The 22085-nt window shown below is 44.2% G+C and overlaps 2 protein-coding genes across 2 annotated transcripts in view; one reads left to right on the forward strand and one right to left on the reverse strand.

Annotated features, from left to right (window-relative positions):
* Window positions 1–15453, forward strand: part of LOC306750719 (A-type potassium channel modulatory protein DPP6-like) — a gene marked incomplete at both ends in the record, with an annotated part of 137305 nt that extends 121852 nt beyond the window's left edge. Inside the window, 18 exons of the mRNA XM_079234190.1 lie at window positions 1970–2124; window positions 2212–2309; window positions 2738–2861; window positions 2947–2985; window positions 3427–3534; window positions 3744–3835; window positions 5058–5105; window positions 5218–5336; window positions 6852–6923; window positions 9620–9727; window positions 10221–10290; window positions 11124–11318; window positions 12043–12097; window positions 13183–13282; window positions 13937–13995; window positions 14085–14157; window positions 14247–14320; window positions 15304–15453. Coding sequence (XP_079090316.1) covers window positions 1970–2124; window positions 2212–2309; window positions 2738–2861; window positions 2947–2985; window positions 3427–3534; window positions 3744–3835; window positions 5058–5105; window positions 5218–5336; window positions 6852–6923; window positions 9620–9727; window positions 10221–10290; window positions 11124–11318; window positions 12043–12097; window positions 13183–13282; window positions 13937–13995; window positions 14085–14157; window positions 14247–14320; window positions 15304–15453 — 1739 coding nt within the window. The remainder of the gene's footprint in view (window positions 1–1969; window positions 2125–2211; window positions 2310–2737; window positions 2862–2946; window positions 2986–3426; window positions 3535–3743; window positions 3836–5057; window positions 5106–5217; window positions 5337–6851; window positions 6924–9619; window positions 9728–10220; window positions 10291–11123; window positions 11319–12042; window positions 12098–13182; window positions 13283–13936; window positions 13996–14084; window positions 14158–14246; window positions 14321–15303) is intronic.
* Window positions 15454–18822: 3369 nt separating this feature from the next.
* Window positions 18823–21991, reverse strand: LOC306750731 (gamma-glutamyl hydrolase-like; the record flags this gene model as incomplete). The annotated part of the gene is made up of 9 exons (XM_079234202.1): window positions 18823–19007; window positions 19093–19227; window positions 19313–19403; window positions 19907–20013; window positions 20456–20594; window positions 20671–20755; window positions 21498–21548; window positions 21643–21751; window positions 21913–21991. The coding sequence occupies 9 exons, from the start codon at window positions 21989–21991 to the stop codon at window positions 18889–18891; spliced, it is 915 nt and encodes a 304-aa protein (XP_079090328.1). The 3' UTR covers window positions 18823–18888.
* Window positions 21992–22085: the final 94 nt, after the last annotated feature.

Genomic DNA, 22085 nt, shown 5'->3' on the forward strand with positions numbered 1-22085 from the left:
CTCTACTTTGTGGTTTTGGAACAGGACACTGCTGCCCTCTGTTGGAAACATGTGGACACACCTCATACAGGAGCCGTCTACTTGATCAATACCATATGGCTCGTGTAATAGCCTCTTTTGTATATGTCTTCTAATTGCAAGAAATGAACAAAACGCCACTAGCAAGCTTTGATTTTCTCTTGTTCTCTTCGGTTCTCATTAATCCCCATTCGCCACTTGGCTCTCATGCATTAATAATGTCCTTTACTCAGTGAATAATGCAGTCGGCGCAGCAGGAGGGAGAGCGAGGAGAGAGGAGAGAGGAGAGAGGAGAGAGGAGACAGCTCACCTTGGTGATCATCGCTGGAGACTTCTAGAAACCCGATTACTTTCTCCTTGACGAGCCAAGGTGACTGGGCGTCTCCCAGCTTCTTCTTTTTTTTTTAGCTGCTGGTGAAGTCAGCAGGCAGCGGGCAGAACTAGCCATGCGGGAAATCCTTTTTCTTTTCTTTTTTTAAACCATATTTGCAAATGCAGCATAATGCCGTCCTGTGCCGCTCCGTTCCTCACCAGAGAGCGAGATCCAATCATCCCCCGCTGAGCGGTGCCAGCCGGGTGCAGGAAGTGCAAAGACTGACTGGACTGAAGGCAACCATGAGGCCTATTCCTGCTCGTGTCACCGGCACAGACATATGTGCCGTTATTTATGTTAGCGGCCTCCATCGGTGCCGATTACTCCCGCCGAACACACGGACCCGAGCGTCTGTGCCGAGGGTGTTTGTGGAGTGACGCCTGCATATCAAGTCGTTCCACCAAGCGTGCGCGCTTAATGAAAATGCTAATTGGTAGTTGATGTCTGTTAATTCCCCGAAGCGAGCACCCAGTCCCACAGATAAACAGCAATTAGTGACATTTTAATTGCAAAAGTTGCTATAAATGTAGCTGGTGGCACGGCGTGGAACTGTCTCTCCGTCGCCGCAGACTTAATAATGAAGAGATGGAGACAGAAAGGAAAAGTTCTCAGTGAGCTTTCATTTGCATAATTTCGTAATAACTCACTGTGTGTTGACAGAGGAGTGTGTGTGTGTGTGTAGCTGAAGAGATGGAGGACCTGGACTACTTTATTCTCCCATTATTTTCTCTGTCTGGTGAACAAGAGTGATTTTAAACGCACGCGGAGCGCCTCAGGGGAACCTCCCGGCCGCACGGCTGAAATGAGTTGACGTGAGTTTCTTGCTGCAAATGGCTCACACACACACACACACACACACACACACACACACACACACACAGAGAGAGGTAGTGGACAACCCAACAACCAGTTACACGTGAATGAACCACGGTGTCGTTGCACCTGCTGAGGAATTGCTGTTTGGTTCATTTGCAGGAAATTTGGTGCGAGTTCTATTTGTGTCGCTGTGCGGTTGTGATTTATGACCTAAACATGTGGTGCTGTGTGTGTTTCTGTGTGTTTTAGGAGAGAAATACAGAGCGAGTGAATCCAAATAGAGCAAGAGTTGGGATGCAGTATTGCTGATAGGGCACGTTTTCTACCGTTTTTCTTTTTAGAGGATTTAGTGTCCTTTTTATGCAGCTGATTATAATATCTAAACATTCATTTGTATAAACGTGATTGTGAGGGCAGCGTCTTCTGGCACTGGCTACTGTCGGCTTTGTCACTGTGACACTGCGATGCTTAAGTTTCTTTTTTCTACTTTCATAAATCACGTGCGGTCGCCAGCATTCATGCGAGACTAATTTAATGAGCGCCGGTGAAGAGAGAGCAAAGCAATACGCCGATTAATCCTAATGATGCAGCATCTTTATGCTTTAATAAAAGACATTTTCAACACCTCTTATTATCTTGTTATCTAACCGGGATACGCAGCGGCGGTGGGATGCTGTTGGCCTGCAGCCACGTCATTAGCGTGTGTCTCTGCTGTGCTTTTATTCTTTATGATTGATGGCCATTTGCTTCTCCCTCTCCCAGAGGAGATCTTCCAGTCCCACGTCGCCCACTGGTGGTCTCCAGACGGCGCCAGGTTAGCGTACGCCACCATCAACGACAGCCTGGTGCCCAGGATGGAGCTGCCCATGTTCACGGGCACGCCGTACCCGACGGGGAAGGAGTACCACTACCCCAAGGTGCCCCTTTAAACCCCTCACACCCTGTGGGAGGAGACCGCTTTCTTCAGGTTCTCCATGTTCTATCATATCTTGTCTCCTCCTCAGGCCGGCGAGGAGAACCCGGTCATCACGCTGTACGTGGTGAACCTCAACGGGCCGCTTCACACCATCGAGATGAGGAGACCCGACGATGCCAGGATGGGGTGAGGCAACCCATCTCGGTTAAGATATGCAGATTTTGACACCACGTGCATTTACATATCAAATTCATATTCCCATGTGTCATCGTGTTTATTTCCTTTGTGTCCTGTAAAGATTCTGTGAATGTTGTGTTCCTCCAGTGATGCATTTTCACTTATTGTTTTCCATAATGTTCAATGCCCCCATTTGGTCTGTTCGTATTTACACCCAGTCTTTAATTCCTCCTTCTCTGTGGCTCATTATATGCCGCTCTCATATCTCAGTTTTATCACAAGACGTCATTAAAGTTTCCTCCGATTTTAAAATTATCCATTGCCACGTTTTCGTCTCATTTTCCGTCATTTTCCGTTTGCTCTCCGACGCAGCGGATTTGCAGACGTTGCAATGTAAACGTGTTGTTAATATTTAATAACTCCTCTGTGTTGGTCAGTGAGTACTACGTGACCATGGTGAAATGGGCCACCACCACCAAACTGGCCATCAACTGGCTGAACCGGGCCCAGAACATCTCCATCCTCACGCTGTGTGAGGCCACGACGGGGGTCTGCACCAAGGTGTGTGTGTGTGTGTGTGTGTGTGTGTGTGTGTGTGTGTGTGTCTGTGCCTTAATTTAACTCTAACTCTGTCCTGTTTCTACAGAAACACGAGGATGAAAGTGAAGGATGGCTGCACAGACAGGTGAGAATATATGGAAACATGTTCAGGTGAATTTAACCATCTGAAATCTTCATTTGAATTAGTTTAGATTTTGTTAATTACATTAAACTCGGGATTTTTTATTGTCAGATCTTACTCCTAAAAAAAACTATGTAGTGATAAAGAGAGATATCTTAAATGCCCTCTATTTGACCTTGGCTTTATAAAATGTTCAGATTTTTGTCCTGAAAATGCATGCACATATTCAATAAGATGATAGCTCATTTGCATAAATTTAAATGTGACATTTCAGTCCAAAAAATAATTGACTTAATGTATATAATCAACTTGGGAACACCCAGGGTCATATCTAGTAGGCCACCTGTAGTGTCTACCACTTTGTTTGCACAGTTATTGTATTTATCAACCTGCTTTCATGTTTTGATCAGTAACATATTTGCATAATCTCCTCCACGTCTTCAGAACGAGAAGCCTCTGTTTTCCAAAGACGGGCTGAAGCTGTTCTTCACCCGGGCCATTCCACAAGGAGGCCGGGGGAAGTTCTTCCACATCTCCATGTCCATCTCCCAGGTGAGAGACCAGCTATGTGTCCAGTAACCCAGACAGAAGCTCTAATATCGTTCTGTGTTGAACGCTTTTCAGAGTCCGCCTTCAAAAGGCAGCTACACTTTCTACTCGGTGACAGAAACTCACTCGCCTGTGTTGTTTTACTGCTTCGATCTGTCATCCCGTCACCAAGTTGCTTCACTCTTTTGACTGTCTCTGCTGTGTCCTTGCAGCCCAACACCAGCACCGACACGCTGCAGTCCATCACCTCCGGGGACTGGGATGTCACGCAGGTCCTGGCCCACAACGAGGACAGCCAATTAATGTGAGCGCCACACCCACCGCACGCACACAGAGAATACTAATAATAGTAATAATAGCACTTTGTGGTCTAACTTTATTGAAGAAATTGTACTTTCTTTGTTGTTTTTCTTTGTTGTTCTGAGTCTGTACACATGGTGGAAATGCACTTATTATAAGTCGCTTTGGATAAAAGCATCAGCTAAATGAAATGTAGTGTAATAATAATAATTACTTTATTTATATAGCTCCTTTTTAATAACAAGGTATACATAACTTAAATACCGGTAAACAAAAAAGGACCATGCCATAAAGGCAATGAATACAACACAACCGAACAATAACCAAAATAGTGCAAATGGAATAGAAAACAAACAAATAAATAAATAAAAGCGAAGAGCAACAGTGTAGCATAACTCCATGTTATTTAACAAAACAGTCACATGGAAGGAAGCGCTCATTTGGCCTCCAGGTGCATTAAAAAAATATGTATTTCCACTGTATAACTACTTTGTTTTAATGAAGAAGCATGAGCACCTGCAGCGTGAGCAGAGCGCTACAATACAAAAAGAGGATGATTAAAAGGTTTTTTCACATACAAAATGAACTAAACACCATTGAGCTAAAGGTCATGAAAAACAACTTTCAGCCCCACGGACAGAGGCCCGTTTGACCCGTTTGACCCGCAGCCTCTGAACGCTCCCGTGGACGGACGCTGCTGGAGCAGATGGTTTCTGTCCAACAGGCAAACGGCCCCTTTTTTAAAAATGTATTTTTATTGTCGAGGAGCATACTGATCACGGTGCTGTCGTTGTTTCTATAACACCGACGCCGCGTTCTCAGAAAAGCACCTGAACGTAGCGTCCGCCGCGGCGTTGGAGCGCCGTGTTCCTCCAGCAGCTCGTTCGGTTCCACACAACAAAGCGCTTCAAATCGGCTCGCCGTATGAAACATCATTTCACTCTTCTGGGGCCACGAGGCGACTGACTGACATGGACTCTCTCTCTCTCTCACACACACTATGCCTTCTGCACACAAACAGAAACACAGCTACTTATTCCCCGGGTTTGAAGTGACTTGAAAAAGTCCACGAAAAACATCTTTTCCCAAGTGGGCCAAGATGTGGCCTACTTCTCTTTTTCCTCCTGAAACAACTATTCTCGTGAGTATTTGGGACATTGCTGGTGTGCTTCTTTTGTTTAAAGCTTAACTCCGCTGCCACGGCGTTCTTCTTTCTATTCATGTAGATACTTCTTGAGCACTGAGGACGGCCCGAAGCGAAGACATCTGTACAGGTAGCGGCCGTTCTGCGTCACGCAGCCGTTGTTGTTATGGATTACATGTCATGCTCATTCGGATAGAAAAACAGCAACAAATGTCCTCTTCTTCTCTCTCTCTTCTCCACAGCGCGGACACCTTTGGTTCCTTCAACCGCCGCTGTCTGTCCTGTGCGCTGTACGACAGCTGTGACTACATCAGCGGCTCCTTCAGCCTCAACATGAGCTACTTCCTGCTCACCTGCCAAGGTAGCTAACGCAGAAACCTCTGAACTAAACTCCATCCATCCATCCTTCATCGGCGACACACGGGACTCTGTTTTAACAAAAATGGAGTCCACTCGTCCAGTTTGTCTTCGTCAAGGGAGGAAATTATATTAGCCGACCAATTTGACTAATTTTGCAGCGCTGACTTCGGCGTTTTATTAATTGGAGGCTGTGGATCAGAAGGATGTAGGGGTTTCATAACCTGAAGGTGAAGACTCGTAGTGTTCTAACAGGTGAGGATGTTAGATACAGGTCCATGAACTTCATCTGAAGCAATGTGCAGACAGGCTTTCTGACGCCTTTCTATTGTCTATTGTTTTTATTTTTAATGTAAATCTAAATTTGTTTAATGCACTTGTAGAATATGTATTCGCATAATTTACTTAAGTAAGAGAAGCAATACGACTCGATAAAATGAATCCGGTAGAAGTAAAAATCTTGTTTTCTTTTTTTATATATAAGTGAAAAGTCCAACAGTGTGAACAACAAAGTGTACTTTTATGTTAAAATGAAAAGTTTGTCTATTATTGCTACATCAACGTGCATATATTTGAGTTGTTTTAAAACACACATAATACCTTTAGCTGGTAAATGTATTGGTATAAAAGTAGATTTCACTCTGAAATGTAGTGGAATCGTTAGCATAAGTACATGTACAGTATGTTACACGTGTACTTTTGTATCAGTACTTGAGAAAATGTCCTTGGTTACTGCCACTCTTCAGCTGTATTCTAGTCTAGTCAAGTATTTTGTCCGCACTCACTGGTGGAATTACTTTTCCCCTGGAAAATAAGACTCAATCCGTGTCTGTTCTCCAGTAAAATAGCATCTTCCAGCCTGAAGGCTGTGCCGCTCCTCACAGCCTCGCTCTATATACAGGAAGCCGTGCCGGGATCAGACGCATGTCAGAATGTTGCAGCGCTGTCTTCAGCTGCTGCTGCAAAAACAAAGAAATTCATGTTTCTTTGATTCCAGTCTGACTTGAAGCTTCAATATTTAATCGCTGATCCAACACTTCACTGTCAATCACCTCTGAACCTCAGAAAGGGATCGTCACCGAAGTGAGACCCGGCAGGGACCGACCACAAAGCCACAGAGCCCTCCATGCACACCCAGAAAGCTCCGGTAGCCGATTGTCTTCATGCATTCATAATCCGACTCTGATATGATTACCACGAGGAGACGCGACCACAATGTTCTTGCACAGTGTTCCCAATTTTTCTAAGTGCATCAATCACTTCATTTGCCGTCCCCCGCTCGCTCTGATCCGAGGTCACGCGGCTTTAGCGTGGGGGACTTTGCCTCTCTTGGTGGTCTAGATATGGAAAAAGATGGAATAAGCTAAAAAGTTTCCTCTTTTTTCCGACGCACAAAAGATCTGGGATGTCTCCCTGCCTGGTTTCACTGGAGCAGATTTATTTTGTCGGTGCAGCAAAATGCAGCATTGCACCTGGAACACGTCTCCGATGTGTCACTCATCTGTGATTTCCTCCTCAGGGCGGGACATCCCATTCGTGGCCGTTTACAAGACGCAGAGAGACGGCGAGAGTGAGACGCAAGACAGGGAGAGTGAGTATCACAGATGTGTGTTTGCATTCACCAGACCAGGGGTTCTCTACTGGTCTGGCTCCGGGACCCACCATCACCCTGAATGACAGGCCGCGACCCAAACCGAGGAACATTCTCAACTTCTCAAATGTATTGAATGAAACGATGGTGCAGTTTGAACCTAAGATAGTACAGAATATGTAACACACAAACAAGTTTAATGATAAACCAAAACGAGCAGCTGGAAGCGATGCTAGAGAGGGAACTATTCCCTTTTACACTCAGTTAGCTGCATTTTAATTAAAAAAACAAAAAGTGCATCTTCAGCACACGAGGTATTACAACATGCACAACTATTCAGAATCTTCAGCCATTTTTAAACAGACTCAACAGCTTTCATGCACAAACAAAAAGTCCAACAACTAGGAAGCAGTAGGCATAACCCTAAAAACCCAGAGTCTCCCCCATATCAGGATGGTTTGACCCAACCTGACACACGCTGCTGAAAACATGGAGGGAAAACAAGTTGAAACCAGAGCCGGCAAAAAAAAACACACTTCTTTGCATAAAAAAAGTCCCTTCAAAATAAAACCACAGGATGAAAAAAAGGCCCACGACCCACCAGTTGAGAATGACTGCACTAGACCAGGGGTTCTCAAACTGTGGGGCGCACACCTCTAGTGGGGCGTGGAGGTATTACAGGTGGGGCGCGAGGGAAATGCAGATTTTATTGGTTTTTTTTTATAATCCTTTATTAATCCCACTGCATTTTACTGGTAATTTAGGAGCAAGTGTCTCCTCAAGGTCACTTCCACATGCAAACTATGGGGACAACGGGGATCTTGTGGTTTCAGGACGACCGCTCTCCCCATGAGAACTAACTTATTTAAAAAAAAAGTTCAGCATGGACCACTTTGTTACGATTTTGTTGGGGTGTTAGAACATTTTTCTTCCTCCAAAGTGGAGCGTGACCAAAAAAAGCACCGCTCCCGACTGTAGCTGATGTTGACGAGTGACCTTGTGCGCAGCGGCAGCATCATTCGCCGCATTGGAAGCGACCTTGCCGAAGAGGCGGACAGCGTTTCCGTTGCCGTGCAGAATGAACGCCTGTGCACGGCCGGGTTCAGCGTGACGAGCTCTAATCGCATCACTGCCCACGATGGAAAGTCCTCATTAAATTATGACCCGCCCAAAGTCAATATCAGGAGACTGTAATTTGATTGCATGTGTGTGCCAGTCTGTGTTTCACCAACATGACGTCCCGGTCCTGATTATGTTAAGAGAGCTCTTGATGTTATTACCCGAGATTATTTCATGTCGTCAGCTATTGAGCGGCGCTGCTCCCCCGGTGGTGACCCGCCAACGAGCGCCTTGTTTGTGTGAAAGGCTTCTCTTCGCTGCCGGATGGGAAATGATATCGACGGCAAGATGATTGGCGCTCATTAAGTCATTAAGGCCATGATGGGAATTACAGATATTAAGGTTCCTTTCTGTTTGATAGCCCTCTGCTGACACTATATGTACATTGTTTCTGCAAAATTTGGACGACTCCGGGTTTTTTTCGACCTTTTGCACTCAACAGAAAGTCCAATACTCTCAATACTATAGGACTCAAGCGGTGGTCTCCAGGGTGCAAGTCATGTGTTTGTTTGACCCCTTCATCCCTCCATGCTCTTCCCTTTGAAACTCTTTATACCCCGTCACCTGACTCCTCCTGGAGCCTTCGGACAGAAACACACCGACATGGCTTCAGTCAATGTTTTAGACAGAGCTCCTTCTCTTCTTCTCCTCATCTTTCTCTTTTAGAAGGTTTAATAGAAGTTCCATCATCCTGTCAGTCCGTCAGTAAGGCAGCAGTGTGTGGCTTTGGACCAACACACACATCCAAAAATACAACGTTCGCTACGCCCCCTTCTGACTTTGTCAGTCGTGGGAATCGAGGGCGATGAGTTAGATAAGTTATTGGAGCACAAACCAGCTGTAGCTGTTGGATAAGAGCAGCTGGTTCACTATTCAGGACAAAACCTCTTGGCGCACAAAGTTTGACATTCTGGTCACAGTTTCAGCTGCAGTCTCGGTTTAGTTGCATTTAGTTGAGTTCGTGCTGAAAGTTTTGGAGGACAAGAGACTGTAATATTGTGTGGAGCTGCTTTCTTGTCTGCATTTTAATGCACAGCCCCATACATTATGCTACACCATCAGAAATGAATAATGTATTTCATTGCACCAGGAAAACCCACTAACTAAAGACACTGCTGGTCTTGGGTGTGTGTATGTATGTATATATATATATATATATATATATATATATATATATATATATATATATATATATATATATATAAAAGTCATGTAAATGTCATGTAAATGTGTTATATTCATGTGTTCATGACGTTCATTTACGCTGAGTTTGCAATAATGAATATGCTTTTAAAAGAAAGACTCATAATATAAGCAGGCATACATACAGGCATCTATATAAATGTTTATTCTTTTAATCAAACTATTGTCTCATTCATTTGAGTCATTTAAGGTTTACTGTATGCTTTGTATTCTCATTGTTAGTTTAAATACTACATTTACTCACTTTTTACTGTTTACACCCAGATTTCACTAAATGTTTGTCATGGACATTTGGTTTAAAGTCATGGAAAAGTAATGGAAATGCATTGGTATACATAAGTGAATCTGATTGGTGGCTCATGTGCTGTGTGCAGGCATTGCAGAAGTACATAAACTGGAGAGCAACGACAACCTGAGGCAGACGCTGGACGCCATGCAGATGCCCACCGTGGAGTACAGGGAGATCAGCGTGGAAGACTACAGTATGTATGCCGCCGTGCAGCCAAGTGCAGTCCATGTGTACGACTTATCTGACAGGCAACAAACTGTAGAGGAAACAAAAGCCTCAGGGGGTCACACCCCGCTGTGCAGAAAACTGATCTTTAAAAAAAACACCAATGTGGCTTCCTCCTCTAAACAGCTGGAGACGAGACCCTTCACTCCTCCATAATTATGTTTTATCACACTTCATCATTTACATTTTTTGCTCACTCAAATTATTTTTGACTGAATGAATTAAACCAAGTTCAGATGTATTCATGGGAAATAAACATTCAGCTATACATCCCATCCTCCATAATCATCTTTTTAGATGCAGATGTTTCAGAATCTATACTTTCGTACGTTCTAGTTTATCATTAATTGGTAACAAATGCATATACGGTTCCACACTAGGGGGCTAGTTGTGTGTAGTAGTGTGTGTCACTGTGTTGTGTGTCACTGTGTGATGAAACCCTTTGTGTATCTGTGTTACAGCGTTGTCGCTGCAGATCCTCAAACCCGCCGGCTTCGTGGACACGGCCCACTATCCGCTGCTGCTGCTCGTGTAAGTATGAACACACACACACACACACACACACACACACACACACACACACACACACACAGTGTATACTCTGCGCACACATCCACAGAGGAAAAAGTGTCTTTTTCCATTAGCCGTGCCGACTCTGCTCATCAGTGGAGACTTCCTGGAGTTTTAATCTGTCATATTCATTTTAATAAGCGCTGCGTTGTCCTCTACTCTGGCGGATAATCATTACGCTGCAAATGAAGAAACGTACCCCCCTCTTCCATCTGCCTGCCTCTCTATTGTCACTCAATTTAAGCACCCACAGTTCTCAAATAATCAGATAGTAAGCTTAACAATTATGAAAAGGTATCAAATTTCACCGTTTTTGGAACAAGTGCAGCTTTCTTTCATCCTCTCCCTGCTGCTGATGTTGCACTATACCGTCCTTTTTATTTGTATTTTTATTAGCCTTTATTTTACCAGGTCGGTCCCGTTGAGATACAATGATCTCTTTTCCAAGGGAAGCCTGGCCAAGATAGCAGCATAGACAAAGTTTCAACATACACAAGACACACAGAAATCACATAAAACAGATAAAAGACATTAAAAGATAAAGCAACAGGACTAAAACTCTGGATTTATACCAAAACAAGTACACACTGTGGCTTTAAGCCAGACACACAGGACATAGTACTCACTCAAACATACCAAACATGATTGAAAAACAATTTTCAGGCAGATGCTGTGTATCCACAGGGTCCCAAACAGACACAAGCTCATAGGTTCTATGCAACGTTTGTACTTGCATTGTGACATCATTGCTTTGCATTGAGCAGCCTTGCCTGCATGTGTGTGTTTGTGTGCAGCGACGGGACCCCTGGTGGCCAGATGGTGGCAGAGCAGTTCCACACGGACTGGGCCACGGTGCTGGTGAGCAGCTTCGGCGCCATCGTGGTGCGCTGTGACGGGCGGGGCAGCGGCTTCCAGGGAACCAACCTGCTGCACCGGATCCAGAAGAAGCTGGGGATGTACGAGGAGCAGGACCAGAGGGAGGCACTCAAGTATGGAGCGTTTTCATGTTGAACACATATGAGGGTAAACGGGGAATAAATAGCTACTTGGGGGGCAGAATTCACTATTATGTGACGGTTAAATGTCTTTTATAAAAGGGGGATTGTCCAACACCTTGGAAAAAGAAGGATAGAAAATAGTCATATTTTAGTAGAAAACATTTTGGGTATAACTCATGAGCAATAAGCATTTAAAAAAACTGAAATTAGGACAAAGTTATGCTAAAATGGGGGAGACTATTCCCTATGGCTTATGAAGTAATGTCTGTGGTTACATGAAGCCACATATATTCCCACAATGGAGTATCTCAAGCAGAATTATTTTCCATTTGGAAATTATTGAAAACTCACACAAGAAAAAAATATGGTATAAATCCCCCAAAAAAACATGTTAGGTATAACAATAAACATAAAAATCAGGGCTACAATAATATATCCTCCCCATGTACAGCCTCTTAACACAACTCAAACTATAAAGGTTAAAGGGCTACAAGAAGAGGTTTACGCCTATAAATTGCTTCTCAACATATCAGGGTGTCATGCAAACATTTCTTCACATCACTTATTATTTTTAGAATGTATATCTTATATTTTGAGCATTTAGATGTTGAAGCAGTAGTTGTTATAGTAGTAGTATATTGATATAAGTCAGTGTAGTGAATACAAAAGTCAAAGGAGGTTGTTCTTCCCAACCTGAACCCTTTTGTCTCTGCAGTTTCATTTTGAACGAGCCCTACGTCGACAAAACCAGAGTTGGAGCTTTTGGGAAGGTAAGAATATTCTGTGTGTACCTGAAGGCATCACGCATGTCGTAACACTCAGGTTGGACCAGGATGTTCCTCCTGTTGGGTTACAGTAACTAAACAAACACAAACTTGTATTTGAAAAGTGCACTTCCTCAGGCTCTGTGTAACCAGTTGTGTCTACATTCAAAACTTACTTAAGTAAAAGTATGTAAGTATTATCAGGGAATTTGACTTAAAGTATCAAAAGAAACGGCTCAAGTCAGTGTTGTATTTGTTTATTTATGATCTTTTTGGATTAAAAGTTGCAGTAAAGTGCATCTTTCTAGTTTTACAAAACATTTCTGAAAACATTTGAGGCGAGAAATAAGCAATGCAGGATCATATCTGATCAGCGCCGCCTAGATTAACAGATTGATCGGAGTTCAGCGCTTCAGGAGAGATGATTGACAGCTGCGTCAGACTACTCGGCTCTTATTGGCTGTTTTTTTATTATTTTTTACAGATTTTCAGTCTGGATAGAGTGACAGTTTGAGCAAATATGACACCAACTGTATAGCTTTAATGTGTATGTTGCATTTTACTGCTGTAGCTGTTTAAGGTTGTGCATATTTGAACTACTTTATATAAGGTTAGGACTGCTGAATATACAGCAATGACATTCTATAAAATCATCAAATATTTATAGCGTCCCGGTCCTGTGAGAACCACGTTTCCCTAAAGAGTCACGAGCTCAGAGACGACCCGGTTTCAGCTTCATGACGATGCATTTTGCAGCTGATTCAAGAGGCTTCCTCAAAGGTTTATTACGCTTAAGAAGGAAGACGAATGCAGTGGCGCATTGAGCACAAATGCTTCTGCGGTCCAGTGGAATATAAATATAAAGTTGATAAATCAAAGTACAAGTCTCTCGACCATCATCTACCTGCAGGTCTTTTATTGTTTTTTAGCTGTGTTTGACTGTTGTGCATGCATTGTAAAAGTGTCAACATTTTATAATCCTTGTATATCCTTGTAACATCTGCCTCTCTCCCCAAATGTTGTACGTAAGTACAGCGATTGAGTACATCTTCAGTAAAGTGGTGCTAACGTGCACGTTGGTTGTGCCTCAGGTGTATGGCGGCTACGTGACCAGCCTGTTGGTCAGTGGCGAGCAATCCTCTGTGAAGTGTGGCGCCGTCCTCTCGCCCATCACCGACTTTGAATTATACGGTAAGCTGTTTTTAGCGTCCGTATACTACAGTCTGATAAAGAAATGCATAATGTCTGCATCATCATTTCTGCTCAGGCAGTGCTGTCCAAAAAAGAAAAGAGATTGCACATGTGTCACCCTCACCCATGTAGCTGGGACATGAGTATTTTATACATGTATGTACTCTGCATGTGTGGGGGGGGAAGAGCTTAGTCGCCTCATCAGGTTGCTGCTGCATGCGGCTTGAACCCAATCATAACTCCCCTGCAATGTGTGACATGCAGACTTGTGTGCATGTGTCGGGAGAAGGACGGAGCAAAGGAGACGACACAGAGTCAGGAAAACTGCAAATTAAGGAGGAGCCGTGCGTCACGGTGCGAGTGATTTTTACATCAATTTGATTTCCCTCGCTTTGCCAGAGGGGGTGAGTGTGACACTGTGTTACGTTTTGGAACTGCAAATGAAGACACGCTGCAAACGCTTCGAGACTAAAGAAAATGGAATATAAATGTATTTGAATACGGAGACGAACCTGGATAGGTGTGCTTTTTGCCCTTCAAAAGGGCCGAAGAACCAGACGGAAATGACTCCTCGATGTTGTCGTTAATATGACGTTTTAATTAGATTTCCACGTGAAAGCAAAGTGTTAATTGAAGCCATCTTTCCTCCTGTAGCGTCGGCGTTCTCAGAAAGATATCTCGGGCTGCCCAAACCTGATCCGAGGGCGTACACGGTAAGATTCGATCGCAATTGTGACGTTTCATTATTATTGTGGCGTCTTCATTGATCTAATGTGTTGCTGTGTGTCTCGTCCCTCCTCAGATGGCAAATTTAGCGCACAGAGCCTCTCAGTTCATGGATAAGAAGTTTCTTATCATTCATCCAACAGCTGATGGTAGGACACAAAGCCCTACATCTGTTTATTTTTGTTGGAAAATCTTAGATTTTTGACATTTTGCCGTGTGTATCGTTATGTTTCCCCAGAAAAGGTCCATTTCCAACATACAGCGAAATTCATCGCCCAGCTCATCAACGAGAAGGCCAACTATACCTTACAGGTACGTGGATGCACTTTCACTCCTTTTGTAATTGCAGCGGCTGCTGATCCAGTGTCTCCGCCTGGTTCGGTTGCTTTACAACCTCTGGGAGCGTTGGGAGCGCAGTGGGATCCACCAGCAGGCGGAGGATTAGCCCTCACAATGCCTTCCTTCCAAGTAATGAGATTATGAGCCCTTCTTGGGCCTCCTGCATTAACACCAGGACTAATCCAATTAGGACACACTGTGCTGCAGCTCAATGTTCATCGGAGCTTATTAGTGGGAAAAGGACGGGCTACTGTGCACACAGACTTTAGCCTGCTCTCTCTTTGCTTTATTAGGCTCCAGGTCCACTCACGTGAACATGAGAACTCAGTTAGAATATCTCAGTGGAAGTAATACTCCACAAATTTAGTGCGAGTGCCATATAGAGCAAAATCAGTTAGTCAACCCTGAAAAGATAATGATAGAATAATCTCTCACAGAGCGAATTAAAGAGCAGGCCCATGTTGTTTGAATTCAGAATTGATCTCGTCTCACCCTGCGCCGAACAGCATCCCGTCATGCGCGCATTTATGTACCGTAAAAGTCGGGTTAAAAGCCGATACTACCTTCGGTCAGTGTCCCCGTTAGCTCCCCGCTGTAGCCAGCTGGCGCTCCTGCTAGCGCTCCGCTAGTTCCCCGCTAACTTCCGCTAGCTCCCCGACGATCATCGAAGGTAGCGGGACCAGCCCCGGCTCGACACCCGACTTGGGCAGAGGGGACGCGGGCAGTAGCAGCAGCAGCGGCCGGTAGCTAGCGGCAGCTCTAGCTAGCGCTGCTCCTAGCTTGCTACAGTGGGGACACTGACCGGAGGTAGGAGCGGCGTGTAACCCGACTTTTACGGTATACACATACTGATACGATGACTTTTTCTGACATTTTGAGGTCTTGTATCCACTGACATGTCTCCAACATAAAATGTCCAATCCCTGTGTGTGAGCCGCCTGTTCTGTGTGTCTCAGATCTACCCGGACGAAGGCCACTTCATTCACAGTGAAGCGACGAGGCAACACCTCAGCCAGTCCCTGGTGAACTTCTTCGAGGAGTGCTTCAGGCTACCGGAGCGGGTGTACGAGGAGGCCCTGGAGGAGGAGAGCGAAGACGAGGGTTAGCTCGGCCTCCTGAGGCTCGCGGGCCCTAAATCCCTCCCAGCCCATACGTCCGCCTTCCTGACCTCCATCCCGTCCCCGCGCCCAAGCACAACACTGACATGCAGCTGTACAAAATGTGCGGCCCTCGTCCGTTCCTGCTCAATTTGCATTTGGACACCCCGCGTCCGCATGCTGAACCTGAGACTGCCTTTCCAAGCAGACCACGGATCTAGTCCCACGTCCATCCTCCCACCTTCTGCCCAGAGTCCAAATCCATCAGCCCAACACACAGACTGGTGAGCCGACGCCATGTTTTGGAGCTTTCTGATTGATTTAACCGGCAGCCGACTCCCTCGCGGCCGGACGGACCAGCTCCTTAAAAAGCAGTAGAGACAAAGCATCGACTTTCAAGCTGCGAGGAGAAGGAACACCTTATAGCACATAACTCACGGGCTCGTACATCAATGGAAATCAGACGAACACGGGCCGGCAGCGTTCACAGCGGTCGTCTGGAGTTGTGACGATACGGGAAATGTTACTATTTTTAAAGTCGTGAAGAACCTTCATGTTGGACTGTGGTTGTGTCTATTGTTCTTACAGTATGTAAAATAGCACACAAACGTTCACTCGGCAATTATGGATATATTTTCTTTTGGATATTCACGTTTTGCCCCGATGTTCATCTTGTAGCCTCGATTCATGTACATCAGTGATGCCGACGGAATCCAAAATGTTTGGGAGAAGAAAAAAAAAATGCGCCGTGGGTTTCTTAACGAATCATTCGAAACAGTTTCATTGTGACGCTCCAGTTTTATTCAAATGTTTGTCTCCGAGAGCAAAAGCATTAACTTGTTTTAGTGACTGTGCCTTACTTTGTCAGAACACATCCCGCTGTCACGAACACACGACAACAAGGCCGATTGTGTAGGAATTCGATTTTGGGAAATAAACTTATTCGCCTAGCTTCTTGTCGAGGGGTAGAAAAATGTCGTTCTACTCACATTCACCCATTAAGTATGAAGCTAGCTTAGCTTAGCATAAAGACTGGAAGCAAAGGGAAACAGCTAGCCTGGCTCTGTCCGGTAGGAATTGTTTTGATACAAGAGAAATTTGGCTCCACTCACATACCCGCCCATTAATATGTAGCTAGCTTAGCTTAGCTATATATCCGTCCATCACCGTAAAAGTTGGGTTACAAGCCGCTCCTACCTCCGGTCAGTGTCCCCGCTGTAGCAAGCTAGGAACAGCGCTAGCTAGCACTGCTGCTGCTACTGCCCGCTACTGCTGCTGCCCGCGTCCCCTCTGCCGAAGTCGGGTGTCGAGTCTGGTCCCGCTACCTTCAGTGGTTTTTGGGGAGGTAGCGGAAGTTAGCGGAGCCCCAGCTGGCTACAGCGGAGAGCTAACGGGGACACTGACCGAAGGTAGTAGTGGCTCGTAACCCGTATGGTAAGTATGTAGCTAGCTTAGCTAGCCTGGCTGTCTAAAAGTAGAACACTCACTATTAGCTTGCTCAACACATAGAAAAAACGAAGTTTTAAAACCACTACAGGTTGTGGTTTTATGGGTGTTTATGAACAATGACTTCCTGGATTCTCCAGAGTTGTTTCCCCCCGCTTCCAGTTTTTAAGCTCAATATTTACATCAAACTAAGCAAGAAAGCAAATAAGCATATTTCCCAAAATGGCAGCTATTGTTATATACCCTGAAATAGATACTTATTTAAAAAAGCTCCTAAACAGCTAATACTTGATCTGATGGAAGTTTGAAGTTCCACACAGAAATATCTTGGAAATAAGCCCGTTGATGACGCAACACCAACACTAGAATGTACAGAATCTGCATGCATCATGTTTAAGAATGGTACAGTAGGGGAGGAAACTGCAGTATTTGTTCATGAAAGTGCTGGGTCACTTAAATCAGTAAATAAATGATTCATGGTTAAAGACAAGAAGCCATTAGGATCAGTTGCACCCTGCAGAATTATGCATTTGTATATAAGAGGGAAACATTTTTAAATGAAGTAACGCAAACGTGGCATATACGACATTTTGAATTCTTGAGGCACATGTGTAATTTTCTTTTTTTCGTTTATTTGAATGACCATTTGTGTTACGTTTCAGTGCATGTTAAGCGGTTATTTGCAGCACTATCCCTGATAACTCGGCTCCATATGGTAATTTTGACATCTTGAATGTTCCTTACTGGACTGCATAAATTACATTTCCAGTAGTATTGTGATTGAGATCCCAGTCTCGTCAGCTTGATGTGTAAATGTTATTCAAATATCATTTTATTCTAAATAGAAACAATATGTGTCGAGTGTTATTTGTGCATAAAGCATTTTGGAAGTTACGTTTGACTATTCATTTCTGTTCACCTGTTAGGTTACGATGTTGTAACCCTAGTTCTGTCAGCACAGGCGGAGCCCTCTGCTGGACTCTGTGGATGCAGTGAGTGGAGCTCAATTAATGCACACCCAGCCACATAGCATGGACCAGACCACACAGACGTACACCCTACCCTGCACAACACACTTCAGAAAGGAGCGCAGGTGCATCAGGCGCCACATGATTGACACTCACACTACCATGTGGAAGACAAACAGCATCCAGATGAATAACGTTGAATCTAAAATAACTCCCTACGGTTTTGGTCAGAGGGCAACCCCAATGTGGTCCCCACAAAGCAGCAAATAGCTGGGGTACAACAACAGGGCGGTTAGTTTTAGCAGCAATTCTGTCTTGCCCATCCTCAGAGAGAAGCGCTCCAGAGGCTCAAAGAAACCCTTCAAAGTCTTGAGCATCAAATGCAGGGAGGAGGCACACAGACTACTGACCCCCCTGACCGTCATGATCCTCATGCCAGGAATAAATGGCTGCTGCATGCACTGTAACAGTGGCAGAAGACAGCCTTGTATGCGTTATACAACACTGCAGCAAAAAGGAGAGAATAGACCCAGCTGCACAGCCTCCTTTCCTTGCATTAACATTGGACCCCTGACATCTGGTTACAGGCGATGGTGGAACCCGCTGCAGCCGCCTGGAGGGTCTGAACCACCACACGTCAACAAAGCAAAGAAGCTAACAACACAAACAGAGGGAAGGCCACTTCATTCTCTGCTCAGGTCCACGATAGCTTGCCAAATCAGATAGTTGTGTTCTGCTCTATTATTGCTGTCAACGTTATAAATTGCTCCTTTAAGACTTTTTATTTTATTTTCCATAAAAATGTTGACTGTAAACATTCAAGTATTCATTGCTGAAATATGTGTAAACCCAGCATCCACAAATAACAACTTGAGATATTTGACTTGCAACTTGTTTACTTGCAGATTCAACTGTTGGAATGAGGAGAAAATGCAAAATCAAACAAGTAAAAATGATCGTTTGAAATGAGACGTTTGGGAGTTACGCGAAGTAGATGTTGAAAATGATTGAAAGCTACTCTGCTAACACATCAGAAATAATAGATTTGCTCAAAGTATCCGTTGGGCTCAACGTAAACAGGACTGTAGTTGTATATCAGCGCCTTTCTCTCCTCCTCCTCCGATTCAAATCTGTGAAAGCTCTTCTTGGCTGTGAGGAGAGAAAACAAAGATGGCTCCATCATGCAGGTAGTAACTATTTCATCAAGGAACAACAACAACATCTGCGTTCATACCTTCATTGACGAAGAAGTCGGTCGCATAGAAGGAGGTCTTGATTGCTGATGGAGAGTGTGGAATGAAAGCCTTCCTCCATTCAAATGCATTTTTCTCTGGATGCCACTGTGTGCCATAAATTGGGTAATCGTATGCTGTAAGGGGAAGAGTGATGGAAATAAAAAGGGACCTCCAGTGTTATTTTGCTGTATTGATAAAGTGATGCTGCATTCTACTTACCTTCCACCGTCGACACAAACTCAGTTTTTCCATCTGTGTTTGTGGAGAGAACTTTGTAAAAGTTGTTCAGGTCCTTGTTTGTGTTATGAGTCTGAAAGAAAGAAACAGAGAGACAAAGAAACCCAATTGAACACTAGCTTCCTCTTTCTCTGCTTTCTCTGCTCTTAGAAAGAAATTACTCTGTGGTGCTCAAAAGCAACTACTGTAAAAGTCGGGTTACAAGCCGCTCCTACCTCCGGTCAGTGTCCCCGCTGTAGCAAGCTAGGAGCTAGCGCTGCTACTGCTAGCGCTGCTGCTGCTAGCTAGCTCTGCTGCTGCTACTGCCCTCGTCCCCTCTGCCCAAGTCGGGTGTCGAGCCTGGTCCCGCTACCGTCGGCGGTTTTCAGGGAGCTAGCGGAAGTTAGCGGGGAAGTAACGGAGCGCTAGCAGGAGCCCAAGCTGGCTACAGCGGGGAGCTAACGGGGACACTGACCGAAGTTAGTAGCGGCTCGTAACCCAACTTTTACGGTTCTCTTTTTTTCCACCACAAACCAATAATATCATCGTATACTCATCGTGTTTCCTCATCATAACAGCAGATACTAGAAGACGTACCAACACCGTTATGCTCCACTTGTGAGAGTTTGCCGTCAGCGGCTCGGACGCCAGATCGTCAAGGAGTTCAGCGGGGAAGCCTTTAAACATCCGGGTGTCTTTGGCTTCTGGAAATGAGCCAGAACAATAGTATTTATCAGTCATAACATAGTTTTATTTATTTCAAACAAATAGACATATTTTTTATCAGATATATAAAGCGGTAAATGTAAAGAATGTCCATCGTTGTCCTGTAAAATAAGACAAATTATTTCAATGTTGTGTAATGGCCGAAAATACATATCTGACTAAATCTACATTACAAGAAAAGCCCTGAGAGGCAAGTGAGAGAAGAAGAAAAAAGACTTAAAAATAAAATAGTTACATTAAACAACAGTTTTGCTCATGTTTATAAAAAAATGACAACCACAAATATGATACAATACTGGTATATTCATCTATAATAGTAATAAATAAAACATCTGTATGGTTCCCTTTTTTACCAGCTTGTTTCAGCCCAGCGTTTTGAACACTTAACAAATGGCATTAATATTAGCATTAGCCTGTTACCATGGATGAAGTTCAGGGGTAACGCCACACCACTGGTGTTGGTGAGCGACAGCAGGTTCATCCCACTGGTCAACACGGTCAGCTGCTCGTACCCCAGACAGGTGCCCCACACGGGGAAGTAGTCGCCTCTCTTGTTCGCCTGAAACATCACACAGTCTGTCAAAATAATCCTGCGTCAGCACTGAAAGCTAGTTGATGATATTTGACACTTTTACCTCGATAGCGAGTTCATAGAATATCTTTGCAGCTCTTTGGTAACCCGACGACGTGATGTTGGCCCCTCCTCCTGGGTAGAGGACTCTGTCAACGAAGACACAGGAGCCGAGTCACGACACGCTAACAAACCACATGCTCTGCATCTCTTTTTTAAAGACATCTTGGGGGTGGACAAAATAATAGAAAATGTTCAGAGGCCTATGGAGGTGTTGCTTGAACTCCGTGTAACAGGGTTGATGTGCCGTCAGTCGCTTTGTGAGATTCCACATCATAAATTGTTTATATTGTTGTTGCTTCTATTGTTTGTTTTTGCCATGTAAAGTACAAGTACCTTGTAAAGCTCTATACAAATAAAATGTATTATTATAAATGTGATGCCCAGTTCAGCTGGTGCTTATAAGAAGTAGCCTCACGTTGCCTCGAACCGTTGTTTACAAAGTTGTCGTACAAGTATTGTTAAATATGACTAATTATTATGCCTGAACTTCCTTATTTGTCTGCCATTATACTTAAGATTTACGGTAGTTTCAGAATCATGTCACATGTAAGGGTAAAACGGGGTAAAACACAGAAAAATCTGATCGAGAAAAAGGATATTTGCTTCAGAACAACGGCCTTCAAAATGTAGATTATAGTTAACTCAATCGCAACAAAAATCGAGCGACTAAAGTTAAATCACATTGTTCCACCCCTGCACATAAAGTTGATTTTCTGAGGCTGTTTGCGATTCATAAAAAACACATGAAAGTATCTCATCGTTCATTTTGAAACAAATCCAAACCGAGCATCGAGGCTTTGACTGCGATAAATATTCTAAAACATTTACCCGTTAATGGAGTTGAACAGTTTCTTATACTCCTCCGGTGTCTGGTCAATCCTGGAGGAAGACAAAAGGGGAGGTCAAAGGTCACAGAAAGCTCCTATTTATCCTGAAGGAAAGACAGTGAGGGGAATGTTTGATGAGGACTCACATGACCGGCACAACCCTCGCTCCCGCGGCCTCCAGCGTCTTGACATAGGAGGCTGCAATGTAAGCGCTTTGGTTTGGTTTTGGGGCCCAAACTTCTTGAGTCAGTACTCCTTTTGAGAGGAAAAACACAACCAGTGTAAACACATACAGGAAGTGACGACACTTCTGTTAGCATGCCGTCACTTTTTACAGCTAAAACCATATTACAGTTAGTCAGAAGCTAATTAAGCCAAATGTAATGTTGCAGTCAACAACGTGTTCATAAACGTACCGATGATGGGTCTGTCATTCCTCTTGGCTGATGAGTAAAACAGCAGACAAGTGAGAGACAACTCAAACAAGAGGATCATCTATAAAGCAAAGTGTCATGTCTCCAGAACCCAAAAGAATGCTTTTGATTAATCTGGTGCAATGTGGACACAGGTGACACTGTATTATTAAACT

The sequence above is a fragment of the Taurulus bubalis genome (assembly GCF_910589615.1).
Source record: "Taurulus bubalis genome assembly, chromosome: 18".
Taxonomy (NCBI): Eukaryota; Metazoa; Chordata; class Actinopteri; order Perciformes; family Cottidae; genus Taurulus; species Taurulus bubalis.